This window comes from Canis aureus, chromosome 20 (assembly GCF_053574225.1).
Source record: "Canis aureus isolate CA01 chromosome 20, VMU_Caureus_v.1.0, whole genome shotgun sequence".
NCBI classification, from domain to species: domain Eukaryota; kingdom Metazoa; phylum Chordata; class Mammalia; order Carnivora; family Canidae; genus Canis; species Canis aureus.
In genome coordinates this window covers 24687513-24714722 of record NC_135630.1, presented here as the reverse complement: position 1 = coordinate 24714722, position 27210 = coordinate 24687513, and the positions used below count along the sequence as shown (strand labels likewise).

The 27210-nt window shown below is 37.2% G+C and overlaps 1 protein-coding gene, 1 long non-coding RNA gene and 1 other non-coding gene across 5 annotated transcripts in view; 2 read left to right on the top strand and 1 right to left on the bottom strand.

Annotated features, from left to right (window-relative positions):
• The window catches only part of LOC144291578 (uncharacterized), a 50036-nt gene extending 42849 nt beyond the window's left edge, over positions 1–7187 (top strand). The window contains exons 5-6 of the long non-coding RNA XR_013358903.1: positions 90–245; positions 5668–7187. This is a non-coding gene — a long non-coding RNA (uncharacterized LOC144291578). The remainder of the gene's footprint in view (positions 1–89; positions 246–5667) is intronic.
• Positions 4063–4168, top strand: LOC144292050 (U6 spliceosomal RNA). Its single transcript, XR_013359590.1, has one exon. It is a non-coding gene; the product is annotated as a U6 spliceosomal RNA (small nuclear RNA).
• Positions 6120–27210, bottom strand: part of TNIP3 (TNFAIP3 interacting protein 3) — a 103343-nt gene continuing 82252 nt past the window's right edge. For all 3 annotated transcript variants that reach the window (XM_077861170.1, XM_077861171.1, XM_077861172.1), the window contains 6 exons: positions 25560–25679; positions 22553–22678; positions 18541–18591; positions 17496–17594; positions 14580–14640; positions 6120–6731 (listed from right to left, as the gene is read on the bottom strand). In XM_077861170.1, the coding sequence (XP_077717296.1) occupies positions 6700–6731; positions 14580–14640; positions 17496–17594; positions 18541–18591; positions 22553–22678; positions 25560–25679 (489 nt within the window). In that variant the 3' untranslated portion in view covers positions 6120–6699. The remainder of the gene's footprint in view (positions 6732–14579; positions 14641–17495; positions 17595–18540; positions 18592–22552; positions 22679–25559; positions 25680–27210) is intronic.

The following is a 27210-nucleotide window of genomic DNA, read 5'->3' as shown; positions in this document are numbered from 1 at the left end:
TTCAGAATGTGCCCAGATATTTTATTTTGTTTCATTCTTTCTGCATCAGGATAAGCCTTTTTGATTTGCATGCTTTGATCCATTTTCAGTCAGGTTCACCTTGAACACCATTGTTACTCCACGTTGGATTTTCCCGGGACTTACATCTAAATTGATCTTCCCTTGTCACCTTCTATTTGGCATATCACACCCATTCACTGGGCTGGCTTCCTCCCATCATCTGCACCTGTGTCCACCCCGTCAGGGTATGTACCTCTTTTTTTTGTGTACCTCCTTTTTGTTCTTCTACCCTGTCCCATCCTACTGAAGCTAATTTTTTTTTAAAATTTTTTTTATTTATTTATGATAGTCACAGAGAGAGAAAGAGAGGCAGAGACACAGGCAGAGGGAGAAGCAGGCTCCATGCACCAGGAGCCCGATGTGGGATTCGATCCCGGGTCTCCAGGATCACGCCCTGAGCCAAAGGCAGGCGCCAAACCGCTGCGCCACCCAGGGATCCCTGAAGCTAATTTTAATGATATGTGATGTGTGATATCAATGTTACCTGAGAGAAATCTCTTTAACCATCATAATAAGCAGGACACTGATACATATTAACACAAAAGTCCAATATTATTTCTGTTTTTGGTCTAACCTTTTAATAAGCATAATATGTCTAAATTCCGTCAAGATTGGGAATTTATGTCTCTGTCTTGCAGAAGTTAATCTTGAATGCAATATGATTTTTGTATTAATTCTATTTATGTTCTCCTTATCAACATAACATCTGAACGTGTTGGGAACTATTCACAATGTAAGTTTTACAATTTGCAATTTCACATGAAGAGATATGAGAAGTGTCCTACAGCAAAAGCTGAGTTGAACAGAACACATCTTACACTCATGGGGACAGGGAATGCTTTGCTATACAATCCTTATTTCCCACCTACCAAGCACACTTTGGGAAATGTTACCCTAGAGAAAGCTCTTTAACCATTACGATAAGCAGAAAGAAGCTAACATATACTGACCACCACCTGGTGCCAAACATTACATATTTGATATAGTTGGTTTTTACAAAAATCTTCTGATAGTGTTTTCTTATTATCCTTTTTCAGTTATGGAAGTTGAGATTCACTAATTTAGGCACACTTGTTCACGTCCACAGCTGGTACAACTAGGAGCAGAATTTGTATCTGACTCCAAATCCCACGCTCTTTCTACAAAATTTTGCTATACCCATTCATTACATTCTTTTTTATTAAAGTGGATTTCTTGAAGGATTTGGGATAAAAGCTCTTAAACTATCTTGACTACTTCTATTGGAAAAAACCAACAACAATAAACCAAAAAACCACAAAAACCCATTTTTACCTGATTATCTTTTCATTTTACTGGGAAGCAACTTAGCACATGCTGTCTCCTCAGTTCACAGAGGAGGTGAAGGAGATAGATGTTAAATTATTTGGTGATGAAGCAAGAAAGTCCAAAGGAAAGTTAAAGATTTGCAAAATAGTGTTAATGATAATTTTCTTTAGGAAAACATTAATTTATGTCAGAACATTGGCTCTCCACCTATATTTTTATTATTTTTTATTTTTTTAATCCACCTGTATTTTTAAAAATCCATTTTAACTTTGAAAATTTTCTTAATAATTAATCTATATTCTGGGATTAGCCTTTAATGTTTTATGGGGAAAATGGATTTTTGTCATATTGCTAGAACCTTATTGAACTAAGAATAATATAAAAAGAAAGGCTAGTTTTCCTTTTGGAGAAAATGATTCTAGATTTTGCTAATTATTGAAATAATACATTTTCATAAAAAAACTTACAAACTTTTGCTAGAGTACTTGACTATTGTAATATTTTGTTCATTACAAATTGCCAAATTCTGACTGTCTTCTGTGTTTTACATAAAAATATGATACTTCTAAAGATATAGAAAGGCCAAAAAATATGTTGAAAATTAAAAGGAGTTTCACTCTCCCGGCTTCAGTGCATCCTCCCTACAGCTGTTAGAATACTTTTCTTTAGACAATAGAAAGAATAGAAAGTGCCTCTGTTTCTTTCATGTGACCCATCATTGCACACACAATACATTTTTATAAAATCAAAGCAAATTTCTAGTAAATGACATTGACAAATAATAATATCCAAAACAGATATTTGATCAAGATGAGAAAATACATGTAGAATTGATCAGTTATCTAAAAACGTGCTGACTCAATTTTGAAGCCATTCAGGATACCAAGGTGCTCTTCCAAAAATTAAAAAAAAAAATAAATGTAATGGGCGTTTGGAAACCAAGACACAAATCTCTCTCAAACTCATTTTTCTTCTACTTCAGCATAACCAGATCTGCCTACAAATGTGTCTCTGAGTAAAGGTGGGGAGGAGGTGTCATTTAAAAAAAAAAAAAAAAGATTTATTTATTTATTTTAGGGGAGGAAGGTAGAAGGAGAGGGAGAGAGAGTCTCAAGCAGACTTCATGCTCAGCACCAAACCCCATGCAGGGCTTGATTTTTACAACCCAGAGACCATGACTCCAGCTGAAACTAAAAGTCAAAAGCCCAATTGACCACATCACTCAGGCACCGTAAGGGGGGTCTCATTCTTCTTGCCAGCTGTGTGTGCAAGTGTGTGTGTGTGTGTGTGTGGTTGACTGATGTGGGTCATCAAACTTCGGCTGCAAGTAGGAGAGAGGTTCCCTCACAGATGTGCAAATTGAAATTGCTACTCCATCTAAGCACACTCCTGCCAGTCAAGAGCAGACTCAGGAAAATCAGTTAATAAGATGGATTCTCTCAGCAAATTAATTCTCAGTAATAAGTTAAGCACCTCAGGAGGCCCTAAGGGTGGGGTTTAATTTACCAAACAGTATTTCCTAAGCCTCATAAGGAAGAGCCTTGTGCTCTTCCTTCTGATATTGTAATGAAATAAAATCAAAGGAGAGTAGAGAGAAGTCATTTTACAGTATATATTTATACTTACACTTAAAATAATTTGTGCAATACACAAATTAGTGAAATTCACACATTCCCACAAACATTAAAAGTCTCATATCACTCAGCAATTACTGGCAAATTAATGGGTTCTAGATCTCAGCACCATTGCTTTCTGTAGGAGGCTTAGAATGGAGTTTGTCAGTATTCTTGGCAATATATTATACACACAGGGATTTGAAGTAAATTTTAAAAATAGCTTTATTATGCGGAATTTTCCATTTGAATAAATCTACCAGTCACCAGGAGAAAATGGAGGCCAGTGTGTAGGTAAGATGGTAGAGGCAGAGCGTGTTGTTTTGTGTTTGTGGTGTGTATGTGTAGCGTGTGTGGTGTGCATGTGTATGTGGAGTATGTGATACATGTGCATGTGTGGGGTATGTATGTGTGGTGTGTCTGTATGTGATGAGTATGTGTGTGTATATATGTGGTGTGTGTAGTGTGTCTGTATTTTGTATATGTGTGTGTGTGCATGTGGCATATATGTGTATGTAATGTGTGTTTATGGTGTGGGTGGTTTGTATGTAAGTGTGGTGTGAATGTAGAGTGAGTGTGTGTGTGTCTGAATTGTGTGTGCTGATAGAAGTTTCCTTTTCTATAGAATCACAAAAGCTGGGAGTATAATTTTTCCCCCAGAACACCTTTCTTCCTTGGACCAAAACACTAATGGGAGTGATGAGGTAGGTATGTAAGAAGGAAATGAGGGAAGAGAAATTATTTCTAGAATTACTAAAAGTGGGGATTATAGCAAATATTTTCTTTTCATTTGAGCTGTATAATTGGAGCTTAGGCAATTCTGAGCCAGCAAAGAATGGATTGTAGCATAGCTGCAACAGCAATGCAACAAGATTCTGTATCTCCTTTGATTCTAATACGTCGGGGTCCCTGGGAAGATGGAAAGAAAAATGGCAAAAATGAAAAAGGGGCAAAGGGAAGAATAAAAGGTGCTAAATCACTCTGCCCTCCCCTCCAAATATGGACTCAACCAAAAATAGTGCATAGAGACAGAGGCAGTGTGTGATATTTTATGCTGTCTAGACATTTTTGAAAATAAGTGGGTATTCATTTAATGATTTTTGTGCTCACTTAGGCAGCACATATACTAAATTAGAATGATACAGAGAAGATTAAAGTGGCCCCTGAGAAGGGATAACACACAAATTGGTGAAGTGCTCCATATTAAAATAAAATAAAATAAAATAATAAAATAATAAAATAAAATAAAATAAAATAAAATAAAATAAAATAAAATAAAATAAAATAAAATAAATTGTTACATTGAATTATTGAGTAGGGAGGTCATATGTCTTTCAGATTTGATTTCACCAGTGACCGAGCTACATTAAAAGTATTGATACATGAGAGCAACCATTCAGACCCATACTTATACCACGTAATGCACTTTAACGTTAAGTGATAGACCTCAGTAAAGAAACTAAAGAAAATCACCTGGAAGTATGTTCATGCTTAATAATATTAGCAATTTAGCCTGGAATATCTTTTTGTTGATAAGTAAAATAGAGAAAAAAAATATACGCTAGTAGCAATAGAAGTTGGCCTAACTCCAAGATTTAACCAGTTCTTCTTGACTTCACGTCACAACCAAGACAAGGTGAATACACCTTTTTCTTCATGTGATGCCTTCAAGATAAAATTCTCCATGATCATCAAAAATTTAAAATGTGCCCGGGTTTACATTTCCTAGATAAAAGAGACTGTGTGATATGACTTCCTCTCCTTTCAAAGGGATACAGCTATTCCTCACATAATTTCCACAAATTGTGTGTGATAATGAAGCAAGTGCCACAGCTGAGGATCACCCTTACAATGCGCTGAGACAGAAGTCCCCAAACAAATGATTTGGGGAAAGGGACACAGGAGGGACTGGCTGGCTCTTGGGCCAGAGCTGTAGAAATCTGTCTTCTTGTAGAAATTCTGTCTTTTGTTGCACTCTGATCAAGGGGTCCTCTTCCCACATTTGCAGTCACCCACTGGGAATTCAAATTAAATTAGGTCTCACTTAAATTGGAGTTTTTCCCATTACATTAGCATTTGCATAATCTTGCCAATGTTTGCCAACTTGCTAATTAATAATAGGATGACTTCAGTAATAGTAATAAGATGGTTAAATCATGTTTTATTGCTGTTGGATTGACCTAGAATGAGTCCATCAAAGGGTACTTCTTGTATGTATGTTGTTTTTATTCCAGTAGGCACATCTCAGTTGGCAAACTGAATCCACCACTAAAAGTTGTTATTGCAATGGCTTTTCCACTAATCTGAAGAAATGGAAATTAAAAAAAAAGTTTTGATGAAACTGACTTGTAAATCCCATTGTTTTTCTGATTCACTTACGCTGAAGTATTGCTCAAGAATGATTTGTCTCTTTAATAAGTAGCAGCAAAAACAAAGCTCTAGAGAATTAATGTAACGGAAGGATAATTCTTTCTCAGGAATTATCTTTCGAGTAGCCAGACTGAGGCTGAAAGTATTTAACTTTCTAAGGCTGGTTCACCTTCCTGTTACACAAAGCTGCAAGTATACTCAGAAGTTGAAAAAGGAAAAGAGTCTGAGCTGGAATTAAGTAGTATAACTTCTAGAGGCTGGAGCTAGATAGTTTCAGCAGTATGTTGGATTGCTTTGCTTGACTGTAGGTTCAGCAGATGCTCCTGGTTTTCTTTAGGTGCTTGCAGGATTACAGATAGCTGTGGATCTCACACTCCTGCTATACATCTCCTCACAAAGAGGATCTCCAGTTGGTCCTAGCAGAAACCATATTAAATGGATGAACATAATACTTTTAAATCTGCTTAGTCTTTAGACATCTGTCATGTCACTGTATAATTTAATTGCAATACAATTTGGATATTGAAATGAATGAAAAATTTCATTTTTCACTTCCATAAGTTTGAGGAGTCAGATGTGTTATTCATCAATAATTACTCAAATCCAGAGGAAGTAAAAGCAGATTTCACCACAAATCCATGTGTCTCCAAACTACTACTGTAAGCACATATGAATGCAGCAAAGCCATCATCATCAGACTATGGTTTTATCTTTCATAATCTATTCCACCTAAAAATGAAGGAGGCTCACAGTTTCTCACCACGTTAGAGGAATGATCTGCTCAGAGCATAGTTTTGAGGTGAACACTTTATTCAGACTGAACCATTCATTTAGTTTAAGGAAGTATATATACCTCCTCAGCCCTATCCATAGGTTCACCAAGGCCAACAATCATGAACACAGTATCTAGTCAAACTGGCTAAAGAACCAAGCCCTACAAAAACAATGGGAGCCATGTTACACATTTACAACTGCTGAAACTTTTCCCCCAGGGAATAAATATTTCAATCAACATAGAACATCACTGCACCAAAAGTGAAGTTGCTGAAATCACGAAATAGTCTCTGTAAATCCAACAGCAATGTGCTGAAGAAAGTTTCAAAGAATGGTACATACTTCATCTGCCAAATCTCATTTCGAGGAAACTGGAAGTTGTGTTTGGTTTGTAATACTGGCTTCTCAGACTTGATCAGGATCCTAGCTGTCACAAGTCTTTTCCTTTATCCATGCCAAATAACGGTCACTGTGCACAAATAACGGAGCTGATGATGTGCAGTTGTGCAGACACAAGCCACCAGCAAAAAGAAAAAAAGAGAGCCCTCAGCCAAGCTCTCCCTTTGCCCGTATGCTCCTCCACTTGTGTGTACTTCTACTGTTTGACTTTCTTTTCTGAAGAGAAACCTATGAAAAAGAGCAGGAAAATGTTTCAGATTAAAAATTAAAAATTCATTTCTCTTCTTCTGGCTCAGGGCTAACATAAATTTTGAGGCTAGTAAAAAAAAAAAGAAATATTTTATTCATAAGCTCCCACAAGTTTACACTGAGAAATAAAGAGGCGGGAAATGGAGGGTTATTATTTTAAGCGTTGACATATGCTTACCACTTTGTGAAATCAGCTGTGGCCTATTTCTACTCATGCCTGAAGAGGAATATTCTGTGCTACTTCTTATCTTTGTTGGCATTTTGGTGGCTGAGGCATTTGCTTATGAAGGTAAGTCATATATGTTACTATTAGGCTTAGTACTTAGTCCACAGAAAGATAACTACGACATAAACTACTTGAAGTACAGTGAAGGGTACATTATTGCCAAAGCAATAGAAAAGATCACAGTGCTTAAGATGTGTTAATGTGCCATGAAAACCAATATGAAAATGTCATACACTTCAATGAGAGTGGGATAGAATGCCACAAATGAGCACTATCGGGAAGACAAAATTGGATATCTACTCATGATGACAGATAAAATAAATAAATTTCAAGAATAAGTTATTTTCCTATTCATGATAGCAATTTAGAATATGTAAAATGTTTCATACCTGCTGCGCTGTATTTGGTATTTTAGATACACAAACATTTAAAGTAACTGACAGTTTCCCTTCCTGGCTTAAAAAAATACTCTTCTAAGAATGGTGGCCATTAAGATAAAAAGGTATCTAATATGGTGAGAGTATAAATTTGGATCCAGAAGCATAATCGACAGGTCTAAAGTCTAAAGTTTAGATTTAATCCATTTATGATATCTATCCATATGTATCTTAACACATCAAGAAAAGTTAATTCCTCTGTAGCTCTTAAAGCACTCTTGTGGGGATCCCTGGGTGGCTTGGCGGTTTAGCGCCTGCCTTTGGCCGGGGGCACGATCCTGGAGTCCCGGGATCGAGTCCCGTGTCAGGCTCCCGGCATGGAGCCTGCTTCTCCCTCTGCCTGTGTCTCTGCCTCTCTCTCTTTATATCTATCGTGAATAAATAAATAAAATCTTTTTTAAAAAAAGCACTCTTGTGAAATAGGTAGAGAGGTAAAGGTCATTATCCCCATGTTTTAGACAGAGAGAGGTTGTGACCCACGAGGTAATCCATGGCAGAATGGAAATGTGAACAAAAGCAAAAACAGGATTTCAGTTCCTTGAAGGGAAGGCAGAGTGTCCCCCTGTGTAGTGAATATGGGAAGAGATTTCTGTCATCAGACTTGGCTGCATGGTTCTAATGGCAGGGCAAGAGAAACACCACTAGGGAGTTATGGGTTCTTGTGGTGCTAGACACAGTCCGATTTGCCTAATTGGTTGGTAAAGAATTCCACTCACTAATCATGTGCCTTATTATTTATTAATGGTGTGTGTAAAAAAAAGCACTCTATGCTTTTATGTTCACAAAAGTGCAGGTTAAGTACCATATGACTAAAGTGATCTGAGCAGGACCCAGAGATCTTGGTGTCAGAGGCCATCAGGGACTGTCTGAATCTGAAGTCCCCTCTTAGGGTGCAGCAGAAGGGTTCAAGGGGGATGGTGCTCTCTACATGCCCACTCACCTCAGAATGTGGATGCTTATGCATCAATAGTAAGGAAATGTAGGTAAATAAACATTTTTCCCAGTTGGGATGAAATATGTAATAGAAACCTCATTTCCCCACAGATTTTTATCTTCCATTTAAGAGAAATACTGTGATTTTATCCACCTAGTGGAAATGTGAATAGTCTGGCCTTATTGCGTGCGTTTTTCTCATCTAGGCTCTATCTATCTATAGAACCACAATCTACATAGAATGTTAATCAGGATGTTTAGTCTTTGCTTATCAATAGATGTCTGCTTAGGAATATATCTGCTACCTATATTTTCATATGTTCTTATACATATAAATATACATTTACATTTTATTTAATATTCCCTTAACAAAATCTCTTAGTTTACCAATAAACCAATCTTTTTAGCATTATAAGGTGAGGATGCATTTCTCCTGCAGTTCTTCTCTAAAAATCTAGAAATAGGCATAAAACTATCTCTCTTTTGACTAATATTTTTATTAACTGATGGTAAGATAATTAAGTAATGTATTTTATAAAAGAAAAAATATAAAAAAAGAAAAAATATTCTTAATCTTTTATCCATCTGTATTGAAAATCACACAAGTATAGTCTCTAAGTTTCATCTGTTTCTTACATCTCTTAAGTAGCTTCTGCTATTTACACTGGCTCCTGTATCTCCTCATACTACCAGGTGCTGAAAAAAATCCAACTAGTCCTGCCATTTTACCAATGTAAAATTATTTGTAATGTTCAGTTATAAAGACAGTTATTGGGACGCCTGGGTGGCTCAGCGGTTGAGCATCTGCCTTTGGCTCAGGATGTGATCCCAGGGTTTGGGATTCAGTCCCACATCAGGCTGCTTGTGGGGATCCTGCTTCTCCCTCTTCCTGTGTCTCTGCCTCTCTCTCTGTGTTTCTCATGAATAAATAACTAAAATCTTAAAAAAAAAATAAAGATAGTTATAAACAGACACAAACTTAGAAGCAAAGATTCTGGCTTTCAGGATAGGGCCATTAGAATTTACTTAAATAAAATACATGTAAATGATGACACTATTATATTTTAAAGTATAGCATGGGTTGTATATTGCTTAGTGGTTACAGTGTGGGCTTTGGAGGTAGACTGCCTGGCTTGTTTATGTTCTAGCCAATAACCAGCTACATGGACTTGGACAGGTGACATTATCTTCTGTTCCTAAGTTTCCATAATTTTAAAACTGGAGCATCAGTAGTACTCATCTCATAGAGTTGCTATAAGGTTTTTTTTTTTTTTTTTTTTTTTTTCATGTGATGACATTATATATAAATATATACGGCACCTAAAATAGTTTCTGGCATGTGATTAGTGTTATGGGTTGAATTGTGTCCCCTCCCCTCAAAAGATATGTGTAGATCTTAACGCCTGGTACCTGTTAATGTGACCTCATTTGGAAATAGGACTTTGCACACATAATCAGGTTAACATGAGATTATACTAGATTAGCCTAATCCAATGCGACTGGAGTCCCTATAAGAAGATGAAACTTTGGACACAGACGCAGACACGAGGGAAGACGGCCATGTGAAGAGTGAGGCAGAGATTGGAGCTGTGCTACCACAAGCCAAAGAACATCTGGGGCTACTAGATGCAAAAAGAGGCAAGGAAGGAGCCTTCCCTAGAGGCTCTGGAGGGAGTATGACCCTGCCAACACCTGGATTTCAGACTTCTAGCCTCCACAGTGTGAGAGGATAAATTTCTGCTGTTTTCAAGCCCCCTCATTTTTGATACTTGGTTATGGTAGCCCTAGGAAATGAATTCAGTCAGTATTCAGTTAATTAGTTATTACTAGACACTAGTAAAGGCCAATTATAATAGTTGGGCTTTGATCTTCTATATTGTAAAGAAATAATTATGTTTGCTCACAACATACTCTCACATGCCTACATTTCATGTCTTTCCAAATATGTAAGACTTGAGCTCTAGCTCATTAGATGAAGTTCAATTCTGCACCATATGAAAAATCTGGAAGGTAGAGAGGTGACTGGCGTGCCATGTAGTTAGAAAACATAGCCTTTTGACATTTCACAAAGGAAGAAATAAAACAACATGCTTTCAACGTTATACTAATTCTACTATGCCATAATTGTTCTAGAAACATGGAAGTCATTTTGCATCCCATTCTGATAACAGATTAAATGAGATTAAAATGTTCTTCATAAAATCACCATGTTTCTAAACAGAAACTGTAGCCCCTTAACATCTGTAGGCTTCAATATATAAAAATACCATTACTTAGTGCTGTGCAAAGAGAAAGCCAAGTAAGTCTTAAATGTCTTGAAAACCTTTCTTTAAATCTTCAGTGTTTGAAAGAGGAGTTAATTTCCATTGTGTCTGCAAAGCATTCTAAAATAACCAGAGATAGTAACTGAGAGCAAAGCTGAAAATTAGTTGACCCAAAGATCGTTCAGTAGTACTCAGTAATTATTGACTTTAATCTTTGGCCAGCAAGCTTTCATTAGGTCCCCACTCTAAGAGGACCCTGCTCTGACCCTCCTATAGCCACCTTCCCCTCCAGTAAGAGTCTGCCTTCTTCTAGAACAAGCTCTTGGTACTCACATGCAGACCCCAAAAGTCTTGCCCAAGTCACCCTGTTTCTGCTTCTAGGCCTCATGTGGTCGTATTTCTCAGGCCTGAAATCAAGGGGTGCTGTTTGTAGCATAATGAGGGGTATATGGATGAAGTTGTGATGTGCCAACTGGGCTACACTCAAATTCACACTTAAGATCCCGCCCAGTCGAAAGATGAGAAGAGAAGGGGGTGGGCCATGGCTCAGGTCTTCCTGTGCCACTGTGTCTTGGAACAGAACTGGTTGGAATGTGAGCATTTTAAAATTTTACTTTGCCCTTCTAGGTATATTTATCAACAGGGGGATAGTCTGTAATAATTTCTATGCTTGATTCATGACATTTAAATATTTAGCCTCAAGTATGCGGCTCTCCACATATTCTTGCCTCAGGCTCTAGGAATATTAAAGGAGGATCTAGTGGTATTATAGCAATTTAATCACTCATTACCCACTGTACCTTTTAAAACTCACAAGGTTACTGCTCTACAAACACTTCATGTATAGTTGTCAGCGCCATTATCTCAGGTTAGATTACCATAAAAGGAAAAATTATAAGGATAGATACTAGGATCAAAATATAATGTGCTATATATATTGGGATCAGAAAAGTAAAATTTGTCGGGAGTCATAGGAAATTAGTAAAAAATGAGAGCTAGGACAATGTATAAACACACATACAAATTAATATTCATTTTAATATCCATATTTCTGAAAGGGTCATTTCATTTAAATACAAGTAAAATACTTCAGGACTTATTATATGAATAAAGCTTATAAGAGTTTTAAAAAAACTTCCTGTTTATAATTTATCAGAAGCAGAGCCTAATTTTTCCACTAATTTTTTCTTCCATTGTTTGAGTTTGGGTTTTTAAAGCCCAAAACACAGGGTATGTTGGCTAGCAGTATATTCCTGAATAGTGAAAGGTAAATATATTAGCCAAATAATACGACAATGAGTAGTATCATAACATAAATGTCTGTATAATAAAAATATTTCTAAATTCATATTTAATAATATCACAAAGTTACTTTTATGGATTCTGAGCAATTTTGTTGGATGTACAAATCAAAAGGAGCTTTTCAATTAAATGAGATAGAAGAAGAATCCACCGAAATTAAATAATGGCATATGAGAGATTCTTTTGACAGGGGTGATTTCAGAGCTTTTGTCAATTTTTATGAACTGGTTGGAACCTTGAAATAGCATCAGCTTTGGAAGCTAGAAGAGGAGAAATAGTAATCAAAAACAAGTAGATTACTGAGTAAGGAATTTCCTTCTACAGTGGTCCCCTAGCCATGATCAGCCCTCTTCCCTGCTTCAGACAAGCCGCAGTCAGCTGCAGAGCTGTGTTGGTAGGAAGAAGGAAAGGGTTCAAATGGCAACATATCCCATCAGTTTCTACCAGGGATGCCCAAGAATGAATTCATCCATAACATATTTATTACAAGCTTAATCTTATGTAGTACTTCATCCTTTACCTGTGATATTCAAAATACCAAATAAGTAGCCCAAATAATACATGTTATGATTTCATAGGAAGAAAAGATTATTGAGGATTAGAATCTAGTCATATAATTATCCAAGTTAAATCCCCCATTCTCATTATATATCTGTCATTGTAGAAAATTCTAATATAGTGAGAGGGGTAGGTTTTCGAGGGCTCTATAGGATGTGATTCAAAGCATAGGTTTTGAAGACCTGGACCTCTGGAATCTAACCCCAGGATCAAATTTTACCAACTGTGTGATTTAGGCATGTTACTTAAATTCTCAAGCCTCATTTTCCTCAACTGTAAAATGGTATAATATAATAAAATCTATTTTATAGCATTGTTGTGAGGATTAAAACAATATCTTAAAATACTCAGGTTGCTACATAATAGAGGTTTATTTTTTATTGCAATTTTACATCTGTAGACTGTTACACAGCATGTTTACACACCACAAACTTCATTGTGTTTCTTCCCAAGTAGACAAAAATCAGTGGGTCATATACACTGACTATAATATTCTATTTCTGCATATTTTATTTCGTTTATGAAGGTTATCACAATTCATTTCTACTTTATATAATTATTAGCTTCTATTACACTGGTCCAAGAAGAACCTCATAGTGATGCATAAACATCTTTATGATATCACTAAATTCTCTACTGCATAATTATATTTTTTAGTGATTAAGCTCCAACTCAGGGAGAAAATATCTTTAATATTCATTCCAGACCAACGTAATATGAAGTGGAAAATTATTACGGGGTGGCAGCTCAGCTATTATATAACAATGGATTTCAAAAACACAGGCATTTTGCAACAATTATTATGGTTAATAGTATGCCTTTCTAATAAAAGCTCTCTATTATGGCTGGAACCCGAGAACTTCATTAAAACCAATGGTTATATTCATAGTAGAAAGAAAAGAAAAAAAGAATCTTACAGTTTTCTGATAAATGCCTAGACATTCTTTAATAGAGTTCTCACTTTTTATCTTTCTTCTCTATAATGTTTCTGTAAGCTAGGCCTTTGCCACTCCTAGTGCTGCTGTGTATAGCTGTCCAGGTTGTGTATTGCACAACCCTACGAGGCTCCATTTACACAGACTACCATGAAGAATTCCTTGGACTTGTGAAGTACATAACTTGCAAAACTACATGTGTTACCCCTGGTTTTCTATTTCCTCTCCATAATGGGCTCCTTGTAGTAAAATCTAGAATTCTATGATCTCAGATCTGAACTAAATGAGATCAAGTTTCAAGAATGGCCTGAAATTGGAATATGGCTCATCTTCAGCTTTTCTAGATAGATTAAAATCTCTGGAAATTAACAACATACAGTCACAGGTGTGTGTCATATAAGATTTTTAAAGATGGAGCAGACATGGCTGACTTTTGATCATATGAGATGAGAATAGAGGTGGGATTGTGGTTATAGTCCATTCCTGGATGGCCTCATGAGACCACAGAAACAAAGCAGTAGAAAGTATAGCAGATTCTGGAAAGAAGAGAAGAATGGTAAACCAAAGAAAAATAAGATAAAAGAGTACTTAGTTGTGAGTACTTTATCAGTGAATTTCTAGGTTTTTTTTTTTTTTTTTTTCCAGCATACTTAGAGGCGGGTGTTGTGGGCTACCTTGGCCTAAACTTGGAGTCTGACATTTAGTCATTAGGGAATACAGTTCTGAGTCTTTGGTTTCCTCTGTCTGTCTGCCAGTGACATTTAAAACATCTGTCTAGCAAACTCAACCTGGAATAGTGGATGTGCATCTGCCCTTTGTAGTGGAATCCCAGAGCTTTGTTGTTGTTGTTACAGTATAGCTCTACTTGAAGTTTTCATTTCTAGCCCCAGATGGAATACTGACTCTGAGACTGGAATAGGAGCAGAAGCCAGAGCTGAGATCCCCGCAATTCTGCATTGAAAATTTTCTTTTTTTTTCTTTTTTTTTTTCATTTTCTTTTTTCTTAAGGAGTTCAAGTTAACCCCAGGTGCATCAAATTAGAGTTGTGTATGCAACACAACTTTATTGAAGGCCCTCCCCAAGTACAAATGAATGTATGTTGAGTAAACATCCCAAAAAGACCCCATTAAAATGTAAACATGAAAGAATGCTCGATACAGCTGTGGTCTTACCATTCGCCTTGTGCTGCACATCTGGCGGAAACTGGTCAGGAGCATACCACTGATAGTCTGGCTGTGTGGAACAATAAAACATTATTATAGCAATATGGACTTCAAACAAAACATAGTGGCATATTAAAAATATAATTATACTATGTGGCTTTTATTACGCAGGCAACACAAACGTCGTTTCTATCCAAACCTGTTGCCAATCACGTTCATGTCTCTTACCTCCTTCATCACTCTCCCCATCTCCCAACACTCCCCCACCATCCACTCTGTGTTGGCCAGAATTTCTCCTACTTTGGGGTTGTGGCATTCTTTTTTAAGCAGATGTGTTTTGGATATCTGCAGAAGTATAAACACTTCTGTAAAGCTTACTATAGCTCATAAATAAAACAAAGCAGATTACCATCAATAAATACTATGTTTAAAGTCCTCACACAGGAGGCAACAGAAAGACCAAGAGAACAATGACAAGTTTAGTGTTTTCTGGTATGAGGAAGAAATCTAAGCCATTAGGTGCAGACATGGCAGGAATGGCAAAGTAGGGCAGATCTTTTTCCCTTCCTACTGTTCCTCCACAGAAAGTACTCTCTAGATTGTTCAGATGGTTTAGACTAGAGAGGCAGTGAGGGGTAAGGGCAGACTTGGATTTTTCTTGTGGGATTTTCTTCTAGGCTTCACCAGTTAAGAACACCTAGATATTGAACATCAGGGAACATGTAAGATAAACTGCTGTGAATAAATCATGAGCTACAGGCCCACATTTCAAGATACAGTTCCAAGACGAGTACCTCTGTATTTAACCACTTGGAACAGAGCAATCTCAGCTTCACCTGCCCATGAGGATGGTCTGTCTTCCTGCTCCCAATGCTCAGTCCTACCTCCTACTTCCCCCCAACACACAGAGAATACAGACCTTTTGTTCTATTAATCAATTACCTACTGAAAATAACTCAGGGAAAATGTCTCTACCAATGAGCCAACAGGGAGCATTTACAGGGCTGCCAGACCACTGAAAGTAGCCTTAAAGTTCAATTATCTGACAAGACACTAAGAAATGCTGCAGTTAGTACAGTGTGACCCCACTTTACCCCCACTCAGACACCTAGGCTCTTGGCTCCTTTTGGTCCATGAAAAAGCTAAAAGAGGAAATGAGATCACCTCTGTTTTTTATCTCCTCGTTTATTTTTAGATGTCTCAAATAACACGTAGGATAAGTGACGTGAGCCTCAGTTTTAGATTCCAGGAGAGTTGCCAAAAGAAGGCAAATATACTGTAATTTTACAAACACCACTGCTTGTGCTTTAATTCAGGCTTAGAAATAAGCATAAAACATGAAATATTCTTTAAAAATGAACTCCGAGAGTTAAATTCTACTGTTATACCAAGATTCTTTTTAACTGAATACTGCTTAAAAATGTAGGACATTGTACATGGCTTGGAACCTTTTCAAATACAGACCTTTATTTGGTGATAATTTTACATGGTCTGGACCACTTTACTTCTTATAATTGACCAGGAAAGTTTGATGAGCTTTTATGGTAGGTAAATTTCTGCCTTCTTTCCATAAATGAGAATTTGAAGAAAATAGTCATTTTTACTTCTAGATAAACTTGCATGACTCATTGGTTTTATAGTTAACCTTTCACAAAATATCTCTCCATTTCCCCAACCTGTAGGAGCTAACTCCAAAGTAAACTTCTATCTCTTTATGTTCCCCACAATATTAATTTAATTCTACATTCTGAAAAAGAAATTTAAGGAATGATAGCTGTATTTGGGGATTCCCAGAAACGTTTCTGATAAAGACTGAAAAGTAAGCAAACAGGTAAAGAAAAAAGGAAATGGGGCGGGTGAGCAGACACAAGTGACAATGGGCAACAACACAAAAAGAACCAAATTCTCAGCAGTGTGCTGTGTCACACCAGGGTCAAATAAGCGATGCTCATTAAATTCTGACATCCCTCTGCCACCCAGAGAGTCATTACCTCCTCCCTTGGGAAAAGAGCTTTGAGTCACACTCAAATACAAAAGTATGGCAACCAAGAGAATCATGATCTCCATAGTGCTCTGCTAGGAAAAATCCCAGTTGAAATCTCAAGATTCTTTGCATAATTAAAAACACAGTTAATAAAAATTGAGGGGTAGGAGAGTTGTCTGAGCATTTCCAAAATGCAGAAAAACACAATATTTTATTTTCGTATAAGGCTTCTATGTAGCCAAAACACAAAGTAGAGACCAGTATGCTAGACAGTGGGGGAGGGTGGATGAAATAGTGCGATGGAGAAAGGAAGGAAGGTTGCTTTGGTGCTGACTTATTCAGGTTGACTGTCCAAATCAATTCCACTCACAAATAATTGCTCCACTGTTCATTTCATTTTGCCTGGCTAGACAGAGCCACAGAGAGCAACTTAAGTGGGTCACTTTTTCTTGGATCCTTTAAGAATATCCTTTTAATTGGAAGATGTCAAACACTATATTGCACAGATGTAGCAATATCCATAGTAGTTCAATATAAGTTTACAACCGAAAAAGGCGTCTCTCAGACTTGCTATATTCGTTTTGCTTTTCCCTACACACAAAAATGCCCTTTTGGCAGGGTCAGGTACGCCTCTAAAATGGCCCATATAAAATGTTGTATGTTCGTGCAAGGAATTACAGCTTCATTTGATACTGTTCAGTTAATTTATTTGTATCCATGTGTGTCCTGTGAGTGCCTGTCCCAAAAAAAAGATAATTATAGTGTACATTGACCACAGCAACTCTGTAAATTTGAGGCTGAGATAGAAAGAGGCTCCTTCTGTGGACAATAGTATGTGCCCAAATTATAGAGACAGCATTTCTACCAAAATGGAAAAAAAAATACTAGCACTTATTAGATAATATAAGGACTTCTATATCGCAATGCAAGCTCTTACTTACTGGGTGCTTCTGTGGATCCTGGTCAGTCCCCGGGCCTGCTGGTGCACATGGATCCCGCAGGTGGAAATTCAAGCTGCAGCTACAGATTGGGAAATACACCTGAGGAGTATAATGTTGTCAGTTCACTGGAAGTGGGTGAAACTGGAGAATCACCTGATACTTGCTTTATACAACCACAGACAGGTTTGGCTTCATTCTCCAGGTTCAGTCTAACTCTCACGTAATCCCAACTCAACATAGTGGGCTTGTGGGTGGAGACTCGATACTGGCAGAGATGAGGCTAACTGGGCATATTTCACTTAAGGTGAAACTCTAATTAGCTCTTCGTGTTGAAGACATTAGAAACACTTACAAGGTATAAGGTTCACTTTATGTTTCTGAGTTCTCTTCACAGAGGGTCCTTCCCTTAAGAAGAACCAGCCACTAAGCCATAAGACAAGTTTTCTTAAATTGTAGTCAGAGACTCCCACAGCATAACTTAAGTCCAGAGAGAGCATTAAGAATACAAAGAAATTAATATTCATTTCTGAAGGCTACTAGAGAACCAATGGGATGGAACACTGCTGTGCCCAAGAAGATACTGTATTTTCTCAAAAGAGGCAAATCTTTGATGCAATTTTCCACTGTAAATTGTGTAAGCAACTGCAAGAAATACCAAGAAAATCTATTTCCCAGTTGTTCGTGGGTCTATGAAGAAATCTCCACTTGCGTGAGCACACACTAAGGCTTGCGCTACTGGTAACATGTTCTGGGAAACATGTGTTTTTCGTGTTAGGGCAGAGAAGTGTTGGTGGTACCTAAGCATTACCTATCCACTGGCATTTTAGTCCACGATGCAAAGTGCCGGTTTGTCCTGAGCCATCTGTAGCAGAGCTTTAAATACACCTTTAATTGGATCCATGGGGAATTGCTGTGCTTGGGAACAAAGGTGGAACAAGGGTGGAACTAAAAATTGCCCTTTCAACTATGACAAGAAGTTTGATGAAATTAGGTCAGGAACAACATACCTGTTTTTTTGTTTTGTTTTGTTTTGTTTTTAACATACCTGTTTTAATTGCTTTTCGAGTTTTTCTTTCTCCATCTGACAAGCTTTTATCTATGGACAAAACAAAGGCATTTGTTTATCGAAAGAGTTCACATGATTCGTTCCAAAGTTACACTCAACCTAGCTGTCAGTGGCCTGCTCAGAAACCACAGGGGTGAAGCATTGATGGCAGTGCTAATTTAGATTGATGGCAATCTAAAACAGTCACGTTTTAGATTTTCCAGACTTGCATTCGTTCTATCTTAAAATGCCCAAGTGCAGTTTGGAAAGTGGAATAGTTTTAAACTGTTATTCCAATTTGTTGAAAGGACTGTAATTCTCAGTTTTAGGTTGATATACTGAGACATAGATATAAATATAGAGACATAGGAGTAGATGGAGATACAGAAACAGCTTTCACTGCTTAATGAATATAATTGCAATTGGCCAGCTGTACATTCGAAGGCTGCCATCGTAAATGTTAGAAGCTGTGCATGTATTTCCACGCCAGACACTGACCTAAGTGCTTTACATATAATAACTCGGCGATTCCTCCCAATGCCTCTGTGATACTGAATGTCATTATCCCTATTTTACAGATGAGGACATGGAGACATGAGATACTGTGTAACATGTTCAAAGTCACACTGCTGTACTTTATAGCTTCTCCCTATTGAAGACCCAACCTCATCTAGCAGAGTCACCCACCCTGGATTCCTTCCACCTCTGACACAACTAGAGAAAGCTGTTTTCTCTTGACTCATGAGTCATGCTACTCTCATTCCTATACACCCTGGTGCACATCCCTGTAAGGCATATATCCCTATTGAATGCTACTGTTCCACGTGCCACCTATCAGAAGGATCCTCTCCTTCCTCTGCCCTCCCATCTGGCCCTATACATTTTCCATGTGACTTTTTATAGTCCAATGTGTACTGTGTACTGTCAGTTTGCATTATCTGCAGTAGTTATATTCTGTGAAGTCAGCATGAACACTGAAGTGGAGAACAGTACCACTGCTCCTCGGGAAATGCAGGGTTAGGTTCCCATGAACCTCTGGTCATACCATTTTCATTAACTGATCAATATAAAATCTTGTTTTATGTGTGTTTCTGTTAAAGGCATCTTATTTAATACTGTTGGTCCATTAACAGTGAATTCTTGGCCTATCACACTATGGTAGTCCTTGAATGAATCTTATCTCATGGGCCTTTTCTCTGTAAGGCTCAGGATGGTCTCCCTGTGCTAAGGAACATGAAGGAGCACCTCAACACTATGGGGGCCATTTTAAACACTGAAATAACCAATAAAAAACAAAAATGAGAAAACGTGGCACTAAGTAAACCACAAAAAGGACATCTGTCGCAGTCTGAAAGCCAGAACAAGGAGGCAAGGCCTCATTACACCTCAACTAGGAACAAGTGTGTCAGGTGACTCAAGTCTTTTTCTGCTCTGTAAATGTTCACAGATAGCCTTAGGTGGCACCAGTATTGATTCTGGGGTGACAAATACATTTCAGTGAGTAGGCAAATTCATAGATATAGAATCCACAAACGGGATCCCTGGGTGGCGCAGCGGTTTGGCGCCTGCCTTTGGCCCAGGGCGCGATCCTGGAGACCCGGGATCGAATCCCACGTCGGGCTTCCGGTGCATGGAGCCTGCTTCTCCCTCTGCCTATGTCTCTGCCTCTCTCTCTTTCTCTCTCTGTGACTATCATAAATAAATAAAAATTAAAAAAAAAAAGAAGAATCCACAAACTATAAGGATACAGTATGTATGTCCCCCTCATTATGTTGTGAGTTTTTAATAGCAAGGATCATTTTTTTTTTTTTTTAGTTCTTTACAGTATATAACAAATGACTTGCAGAAAGAAAGCATCAAAATTAAATTATGGAACTATGTGTGGCATGTTAATTATACAACTAAATGACTCTTATTTAAAACTCTCCTTCCAACAGACTAAAATCATTTGTGAAATACCTGTGAGCCATGACCTGAGCTAGATGTTTTTGTATAGGTTTTTTTTTTTTTTTTTTCATTTCACACTGAGAACAACTTTGTGAAGTCATGAGGGGGAAACCACCACCCATATTTCACAGGTGAGTATACTGAGAGATTTGGTAACTCGTTTTTAGAGACAGAGGTTTTAGAATGATAAGAAATATTTTAGAGACCACCTGGTTCAACTTTGCCATTTTACAAAGGAATAAAAGGAAGCACAGAAAAGTAGAACTTGCTCAGTGTTATTCCTTATTGTCAAAGCAGGCACAAACACGATGATTTTACCCCTACTCCTACTCCTAAGTATCTCTAAGTATCTTGCTCTTTACCACACTTCTATTTTACCAGTCATTGTCTTAAAACATCCTTAGCAATAGAATCAATAAACTCTGATATGTAAGCAGAATGACTTGACCTAAGTATTCCTTTTTTTGGACCACAGATAATATGCCATTCAAATAACATCATGCCAATTCTATTACATTATGGCATTAAATCTGCTGTTAATATATTTAACATAAATTGTTAAGCCATTTACTACATCTCTTTGTGAATTCTGTCATCCTTTGACCAGGGTGAATGAAGCTTCTGAAAAATAAATGCTTGGACTATCATTATTTAAAGAAAAATGTTTGATAGTTTTAAGATATCACCAAGATTATCCCTTAGTTCATTTATTAAATTATACTCTCTGCAGACAATGCATTATTTTGTTAGTATCAATCAAAATTCGTTTACAGATGACAGAGAAATGAAAATTACTTGTGGATTATAGTCTCTAGAATATTTAGATGGTCATGTGTTCCTGGATGCACTAGAACATCTACAATGGCAAAGACATTGCCCATCTTAGACACAAATTTATCATCAATCTGAACTGAATATAGTAGAATTAAAAAATGTCTGGAAGTAAAATAATTTGTGCAGTGACCACTTAGAAAAGATTAAGGGAGCTTTGCATGTAAGACATACAAATGGAGAGTGATTTCCTCACCGAGAGTAGTCAGAGTAGTAAGTTGCATGAATTATTTTTAGAAAAGCATTTTGTTATGCTTTTGCAACTATTTTATTTCTTTTAATTTCTTAGAAAATAGTTCTGCCGAATAATTTTTGCACGTAAAATTAGGAATTTCAAGCAAATCCTTGAAAAACATGTCAGAAAAGAAATTAAATTTAATTCACAGTATATTGTGTATTAGGAAGAAGAGGATTACAAATAGTTAAACATTTCTTTTGAGACCAAGAATCTTGCAGCTCCAGAGCTGTCACAGCATGTCCTGCAACAATTTCCTATTTACTGAAAAGCATTGGATGATTTTGTAAGTCAAAAATTCTGTGGTTCATTTTCTTTTCTTAGGCCAAAGTTGTGTTAGCTACATTCTCCTCATTAACATCAATATTTGCCCATCATGCAACTTCCTGAGCCTACTTTTAATATATCCTATTACATCTAATTGTAATATGCTTACATTTAATGTATTCTATTCCAATAAACTGGCTAATGTTATGTGGCTTCCTTGAGAGAGCTCCAGTTACATTTAATTGGGGAGCCCACTGAACAAATTCTTGGTTTCACTGTGTTTTATATATATAAATGACATTTAGAAATATGTATGTTTTTGGAAGACGGGAACATTCCAATATAGCCCAACATAGCCCTCAAAGAAAATGACAAGAGTTTAGAAACAACTTCACTGTGCTGGAGTGTTTTGGATTTGAATTTTGAGTATTAGGTAGTTCAACTCCCATTCTACCAAGATAAATATTATGAGAAAAAGATCAAAAGAATTAGATTTTATAAAAGACTTTGGAATCCAATTTCTTAGGTAACTCCTTAATAGACTTAAGTTAAAAGAAATCTCCAGTCATTTTCATCTCTTTACAAGATTGTTTAAGAATGATTTCATCCCAGGTGCTTACCTCTCAAAGAAAACCAATGTCAGTTAAAAGGAGCCAAAGCCTTGATTTTTTAATGAAAAAAAATAAAAAAATACACATATGCTGGAAAAGATTATTTTGTTTTGACTTATACCTGAGAATTCAGCCTGTTTAACTGGGATTGAGAAGTTTGATTAATTTGCTGTAGCTCCTCTTTCTCTTGATTAAGTCTTTCTCGGTCTGATCGCTCCTTTTTGAAGTCTTCTTCATATATTTGCACCTAGGAAATATTGACTTGCTGTTACTGTTAGCATCCTTTTCTCTAAGCCATTTAAATGATTTCAGAAGAGGTACTACCTGGGGTTGTTCAATCTGAATAATTTCTATCCTCTTTCCATGAATATTTCTTCATGGTGAGACTCTATCCTAAAGGATATGGTCATAATTCTATCTCTTGCTTTGTTTAGAATGACAGTTCTCAACTTTGCCTCCTTGAGTATGTGTCAGGAATTTAGAAGTAAAGTAACAACATGGATAGTTTGAGAAAAAAGTGCCCTCACCCATTATTCTGCTGCATATTTCTTTATTGTGATGAGCACCCCTTCCCCCCTTGCCTACTGTTAAGTACCACTATTTTGAAGCAAGTCATCCATCCCCAACACAAGGCTTTGATGTAGGAATAGTGCTTAAAGTTCTAAAAGACAGTTTACTGACAATAGCTGTTAAGTGAAGCCACTAAATATTGGCCTGCCAGTTTCCAAATATAAATAATAAGTTGAATACAAAATAGAAATGAAAGGTTCATGTTTGTGGGAGAGCAAAATATTACTGTTGAAAGGTATTCAGAATTTGCCCCAGTAATTTTGGGGATACATCACTTAAAAAAAAGTAACAATATATTAGTGGAACACCTCTCAAGAAATATTCCAAATATTCCAAAAAGCAATCAAACCAAAAGAAAAACGGATTTAATCATCATTGTTTTTAACTGGCATAGTGTTGACTGATAGCTTGGGGACTAGTGTGTGGAACTATGAAAATAAATGAAGCTTAGGGAATGGGATACAGGAATTCCTTTCCAACAATGAGTTAAATTACAACTTACATGGGAACCTAGTAGCTAGAATTTTGTCTATTAATACTAAGATACTTAGCACTTTCACCACCAATAATGCAACACGTTTTAACTAGAGGCTTATTGAAGTCAGTAATAATACAGCAAAATGTAATAGGCAAGAGAGGATAAAATTAAACATGTTATACAGACCTAGATGCAGATGTACATTTTTAATTTTTAAGGTTTTACTCACCAGAAGCATCGAAAGGGAACTACACCCAGCTAAGCTTACATTTTGTTTTGGTTTTGGTTTTGGTTAAGATCTGAGGCTCAATTCCAGACATAGTCAAACTAATGCTCTGTAAACAATTACCAGAGGCATTTGAAATGAGAGAAGCTCATCTGATCAGAACTGAACACTTTATCAAACACAACACTGATAGCAATGTCATCACTTCAGTCAGGTGGCCAAGATTCTAGCTCAGTTTCTTTGTGAATTTAAATCCTCTAGTGTATGTATCACGTAACACTGGGTGGTGATATAGTGATTGTGGGTGTCAAATTAAAAATGTGCACACTTAAAATATGTATGCAAAAGTTAGCAAAAGAGCCACACAAAAACTAAGGAGATGGATTCTGGACTTCTTGGGAATAATGAAAAAAAGGATACCTGTCATTGTCTGCATCCAATATGAGCTAAGCCATTGCTGTAAATTCTATGCATGTGTAAGAGTGACTCTCTTGCATGTGGGATGCATTATATGAAAGCATCAAAGATGATTCAAGTGTCTAAACATAAGAAGTAGTTTTGTTTTGTTTTGTTTTGTTTTGTTTTGTTTTGTTTTGTTTTGTTTCAGAGGAATCCTGTCTAGTGGCAATGATACTTTAGGGGTTGAGAATTTGGCAGAGCTTTAACACTCTGAATACTACCCTTATTCTCTTCATAGGCTTATTTTTGAACTATGTATTTTATCCCGAATGTAATGAGGCAGATTATTCAAATGGGGTTGATCGAAGAGAACATGCAACTTTAGCATCAAATGCTCTGAATTTTCTACACTTACAGATAGGTTACCTCCCATGAAGTGATAACAATAAACAACAACAGCAATAATACAATTGCTTAATTCTTTGGTGTATTGCATCAAAAATCCTTGTAGTTGGCCTTGCTCAAGAGCAAAACAGCCAACAAATCAGTTCCAGGGACATACTTCCCAGCCCTTTGTTCTATAACATCCTCTCCCCCACCGCTAATGTATTACTGACAATGTGTGCTTCAGAGATAGAATTCCTATACTTATCCTATATTTATTGACATCGCCATGAACTGTTCCAGCCCTTTACCTTCATTAGTTTATTTAACCTCTTACAGGAAAAGAGATGTGATATGCATGGGTGGCCCCTCAGCTAAGCCAGCTCCAGCTGGCTGAACTAAATTTAGACCCAAATAGTTTAGGCAGTGCTATGTGCCTATAACTCTATGTTGCTGATACATGCAGCTTACTCCTTTACTCTTCTGTCCACTTGGTGACATGGAGTTGAGGTTGGATGAGGGGGCAGGGGAGCAAGGTGTGGTAGATCAATAAATTGCTAGGTAGTGCCATCCATATGTGGCTGTAGATGAAAAGATCTGGCTCTTCAGTCATTGTGATCAATGCAGAATATTCCCTTTAAAAATGCCCTCATGGCCCAAAGGCCTGGAAGCCAGCTGCTACAGAATAACAGCCTAGTTGCTACCATTTTCTGAAAAGGTCCAGGGTTTGGGGTGGTAGTGTTTTCAAAATAAATTGTGTCTACGTGAAATTCTCTAGACCAGTGCTAATAAAATCTCAGCAAAAGGTTAATTAGTAAGCTGTTCCTTTAACTGGATGATCTTGGACAAGCCATGTAACCCATTTGAAACTCAATTCCCTCTGTTATAAAGTGGGAGTTGGGCTAGCTGTCTATAGTCTCTCACCAAGCTTTAAAATTAGATAATTCTACTGAAAATAAATGCAAAAACTTTGGACACATTTTGAATAGAAAGGTTTCCACATATGTTCAAAGGAGCATGAACAATAGGCCCTGTGTTCTCTACGTGATCATGCCACTTTCAACTTCTCACCTGCTGTTTGAGAACTTCCATTTCTGTTCGCATCTCCTCATGCCTGCACTCCATCTCATACTTTCCCAAATAGTCCTCAGGAAATGAAGAACTCTCGATTTTCAAGGCATCCTGAAGAGCCTGTGTTATAGGATAAGCACGTGGTTGAGCTAAGAGTTACCTATGAATTCTTCTATAATTGTTACAATGACTCAGATGCCCAGGGCAAGACAGAACTCCATTTTTGCTGCTACTTTTATGACTGAATAACTTCTTTCTCCTTTTTTAGCATACAATTTTTTTTTCATAATCTCTGTCTTTTCTCCGTGACGATCTTATGTTATTCAACTGTCATTGTTATTTAGAAGGGCTTTTGACGTTGATGTCTGGGATCCCCTCCACCAAGTCCACCATGAAAAGAAAACATATCTATAGCATTTCTCCAGATTCTCTGCTTCAATCAAACACATGCTTTATCAATAATGCTCAAACTTTAGAGAGCATCAGAATCACCTAGAGAGGTAGCAAACATGCCCATCCCTGGGCACTGTCCCTAGAGATCCCGAATCAGTAGATCTGGAGAGAGGGTCTGAGAATCTGCATTCCTCAAAAGCTGATGTGGCTGGTCCCAGATGACACTGTGATATTTTTGCCATCCAGCCCTGCCCTTGAAAGGAGAGAGGAAAACCCACAGAAATGTGAACCCATGCAGATCACTATTCCTTAGATCTATTGTACTGCTGCTCCTCTGCCCTGTCCTCAGTATATAATGCCCTGGCCTAGCCACAGTCATAGTAATTCTCTAATAAAACATTCACTAACTCACTACAGGCTGCAGAGAGTGCTCTGCTCTCTTTTCTTCTTTTTTTTCCTTTCCTTTTTTTTTTTTTTTTCTTTAAGAGAGAGAGTGAGCACAAAAGTGTGCAAGTGGGGGTGGCAGGGAGGGCAGAAGGAGAGGAGAGAGAGAAAATCTCAAACAGGCTCCATGCTCAGTATGGAACTCAATGCATGGTTTGATCTAATGACCATGAGATCATGACCTGAGCTGAAACCAAGAGTTGGACACTTAACCAACTGAACCACCCAAGTGCTCCACACTTTCTTGACCTCCAGTACAACTTAGTGATTTCACTGTAGGGTGAGGAGGTGAAGGAAACAAGAGACACTTAGATTTGCCAATAAGATTATCATCATTATTCACTAGACCATGACCTCTTACATACACTATACTTTGTTAGATCATATAAAAGACATTGCCTCTATTCTGAAGACCTTGGTTCATGATGAGTTCAATAACATACCTGCCAAAATTGAGACACAACACACCTCATCCTGGTGTGGTCTAGGAGCCTACATACAATATGACTACTTGCTCATTATCAAATGAGTCCTTTATACAAATAGAAAAGTTTCACTTTCAGAGCTCCAGGATTTCACTTCCTCTGAATTTCTTTGGTAGTTTCAATGATGATCATTTGATGATACCATTAGTAACTTACTTTCTTGAATTACTGTATAATATGGTCATATAGGTAAGAAAAAAAAAGCATAGTTACTGTCTTAAATATGTATAGACAGGCTAAGAATTTTCTAATAGAGTATCTTTAAACTCTATGGATACCGTGTGGCCTGATGTAGGTATGTATCATTTTTCAGGAAGTTGTAAGAGAAA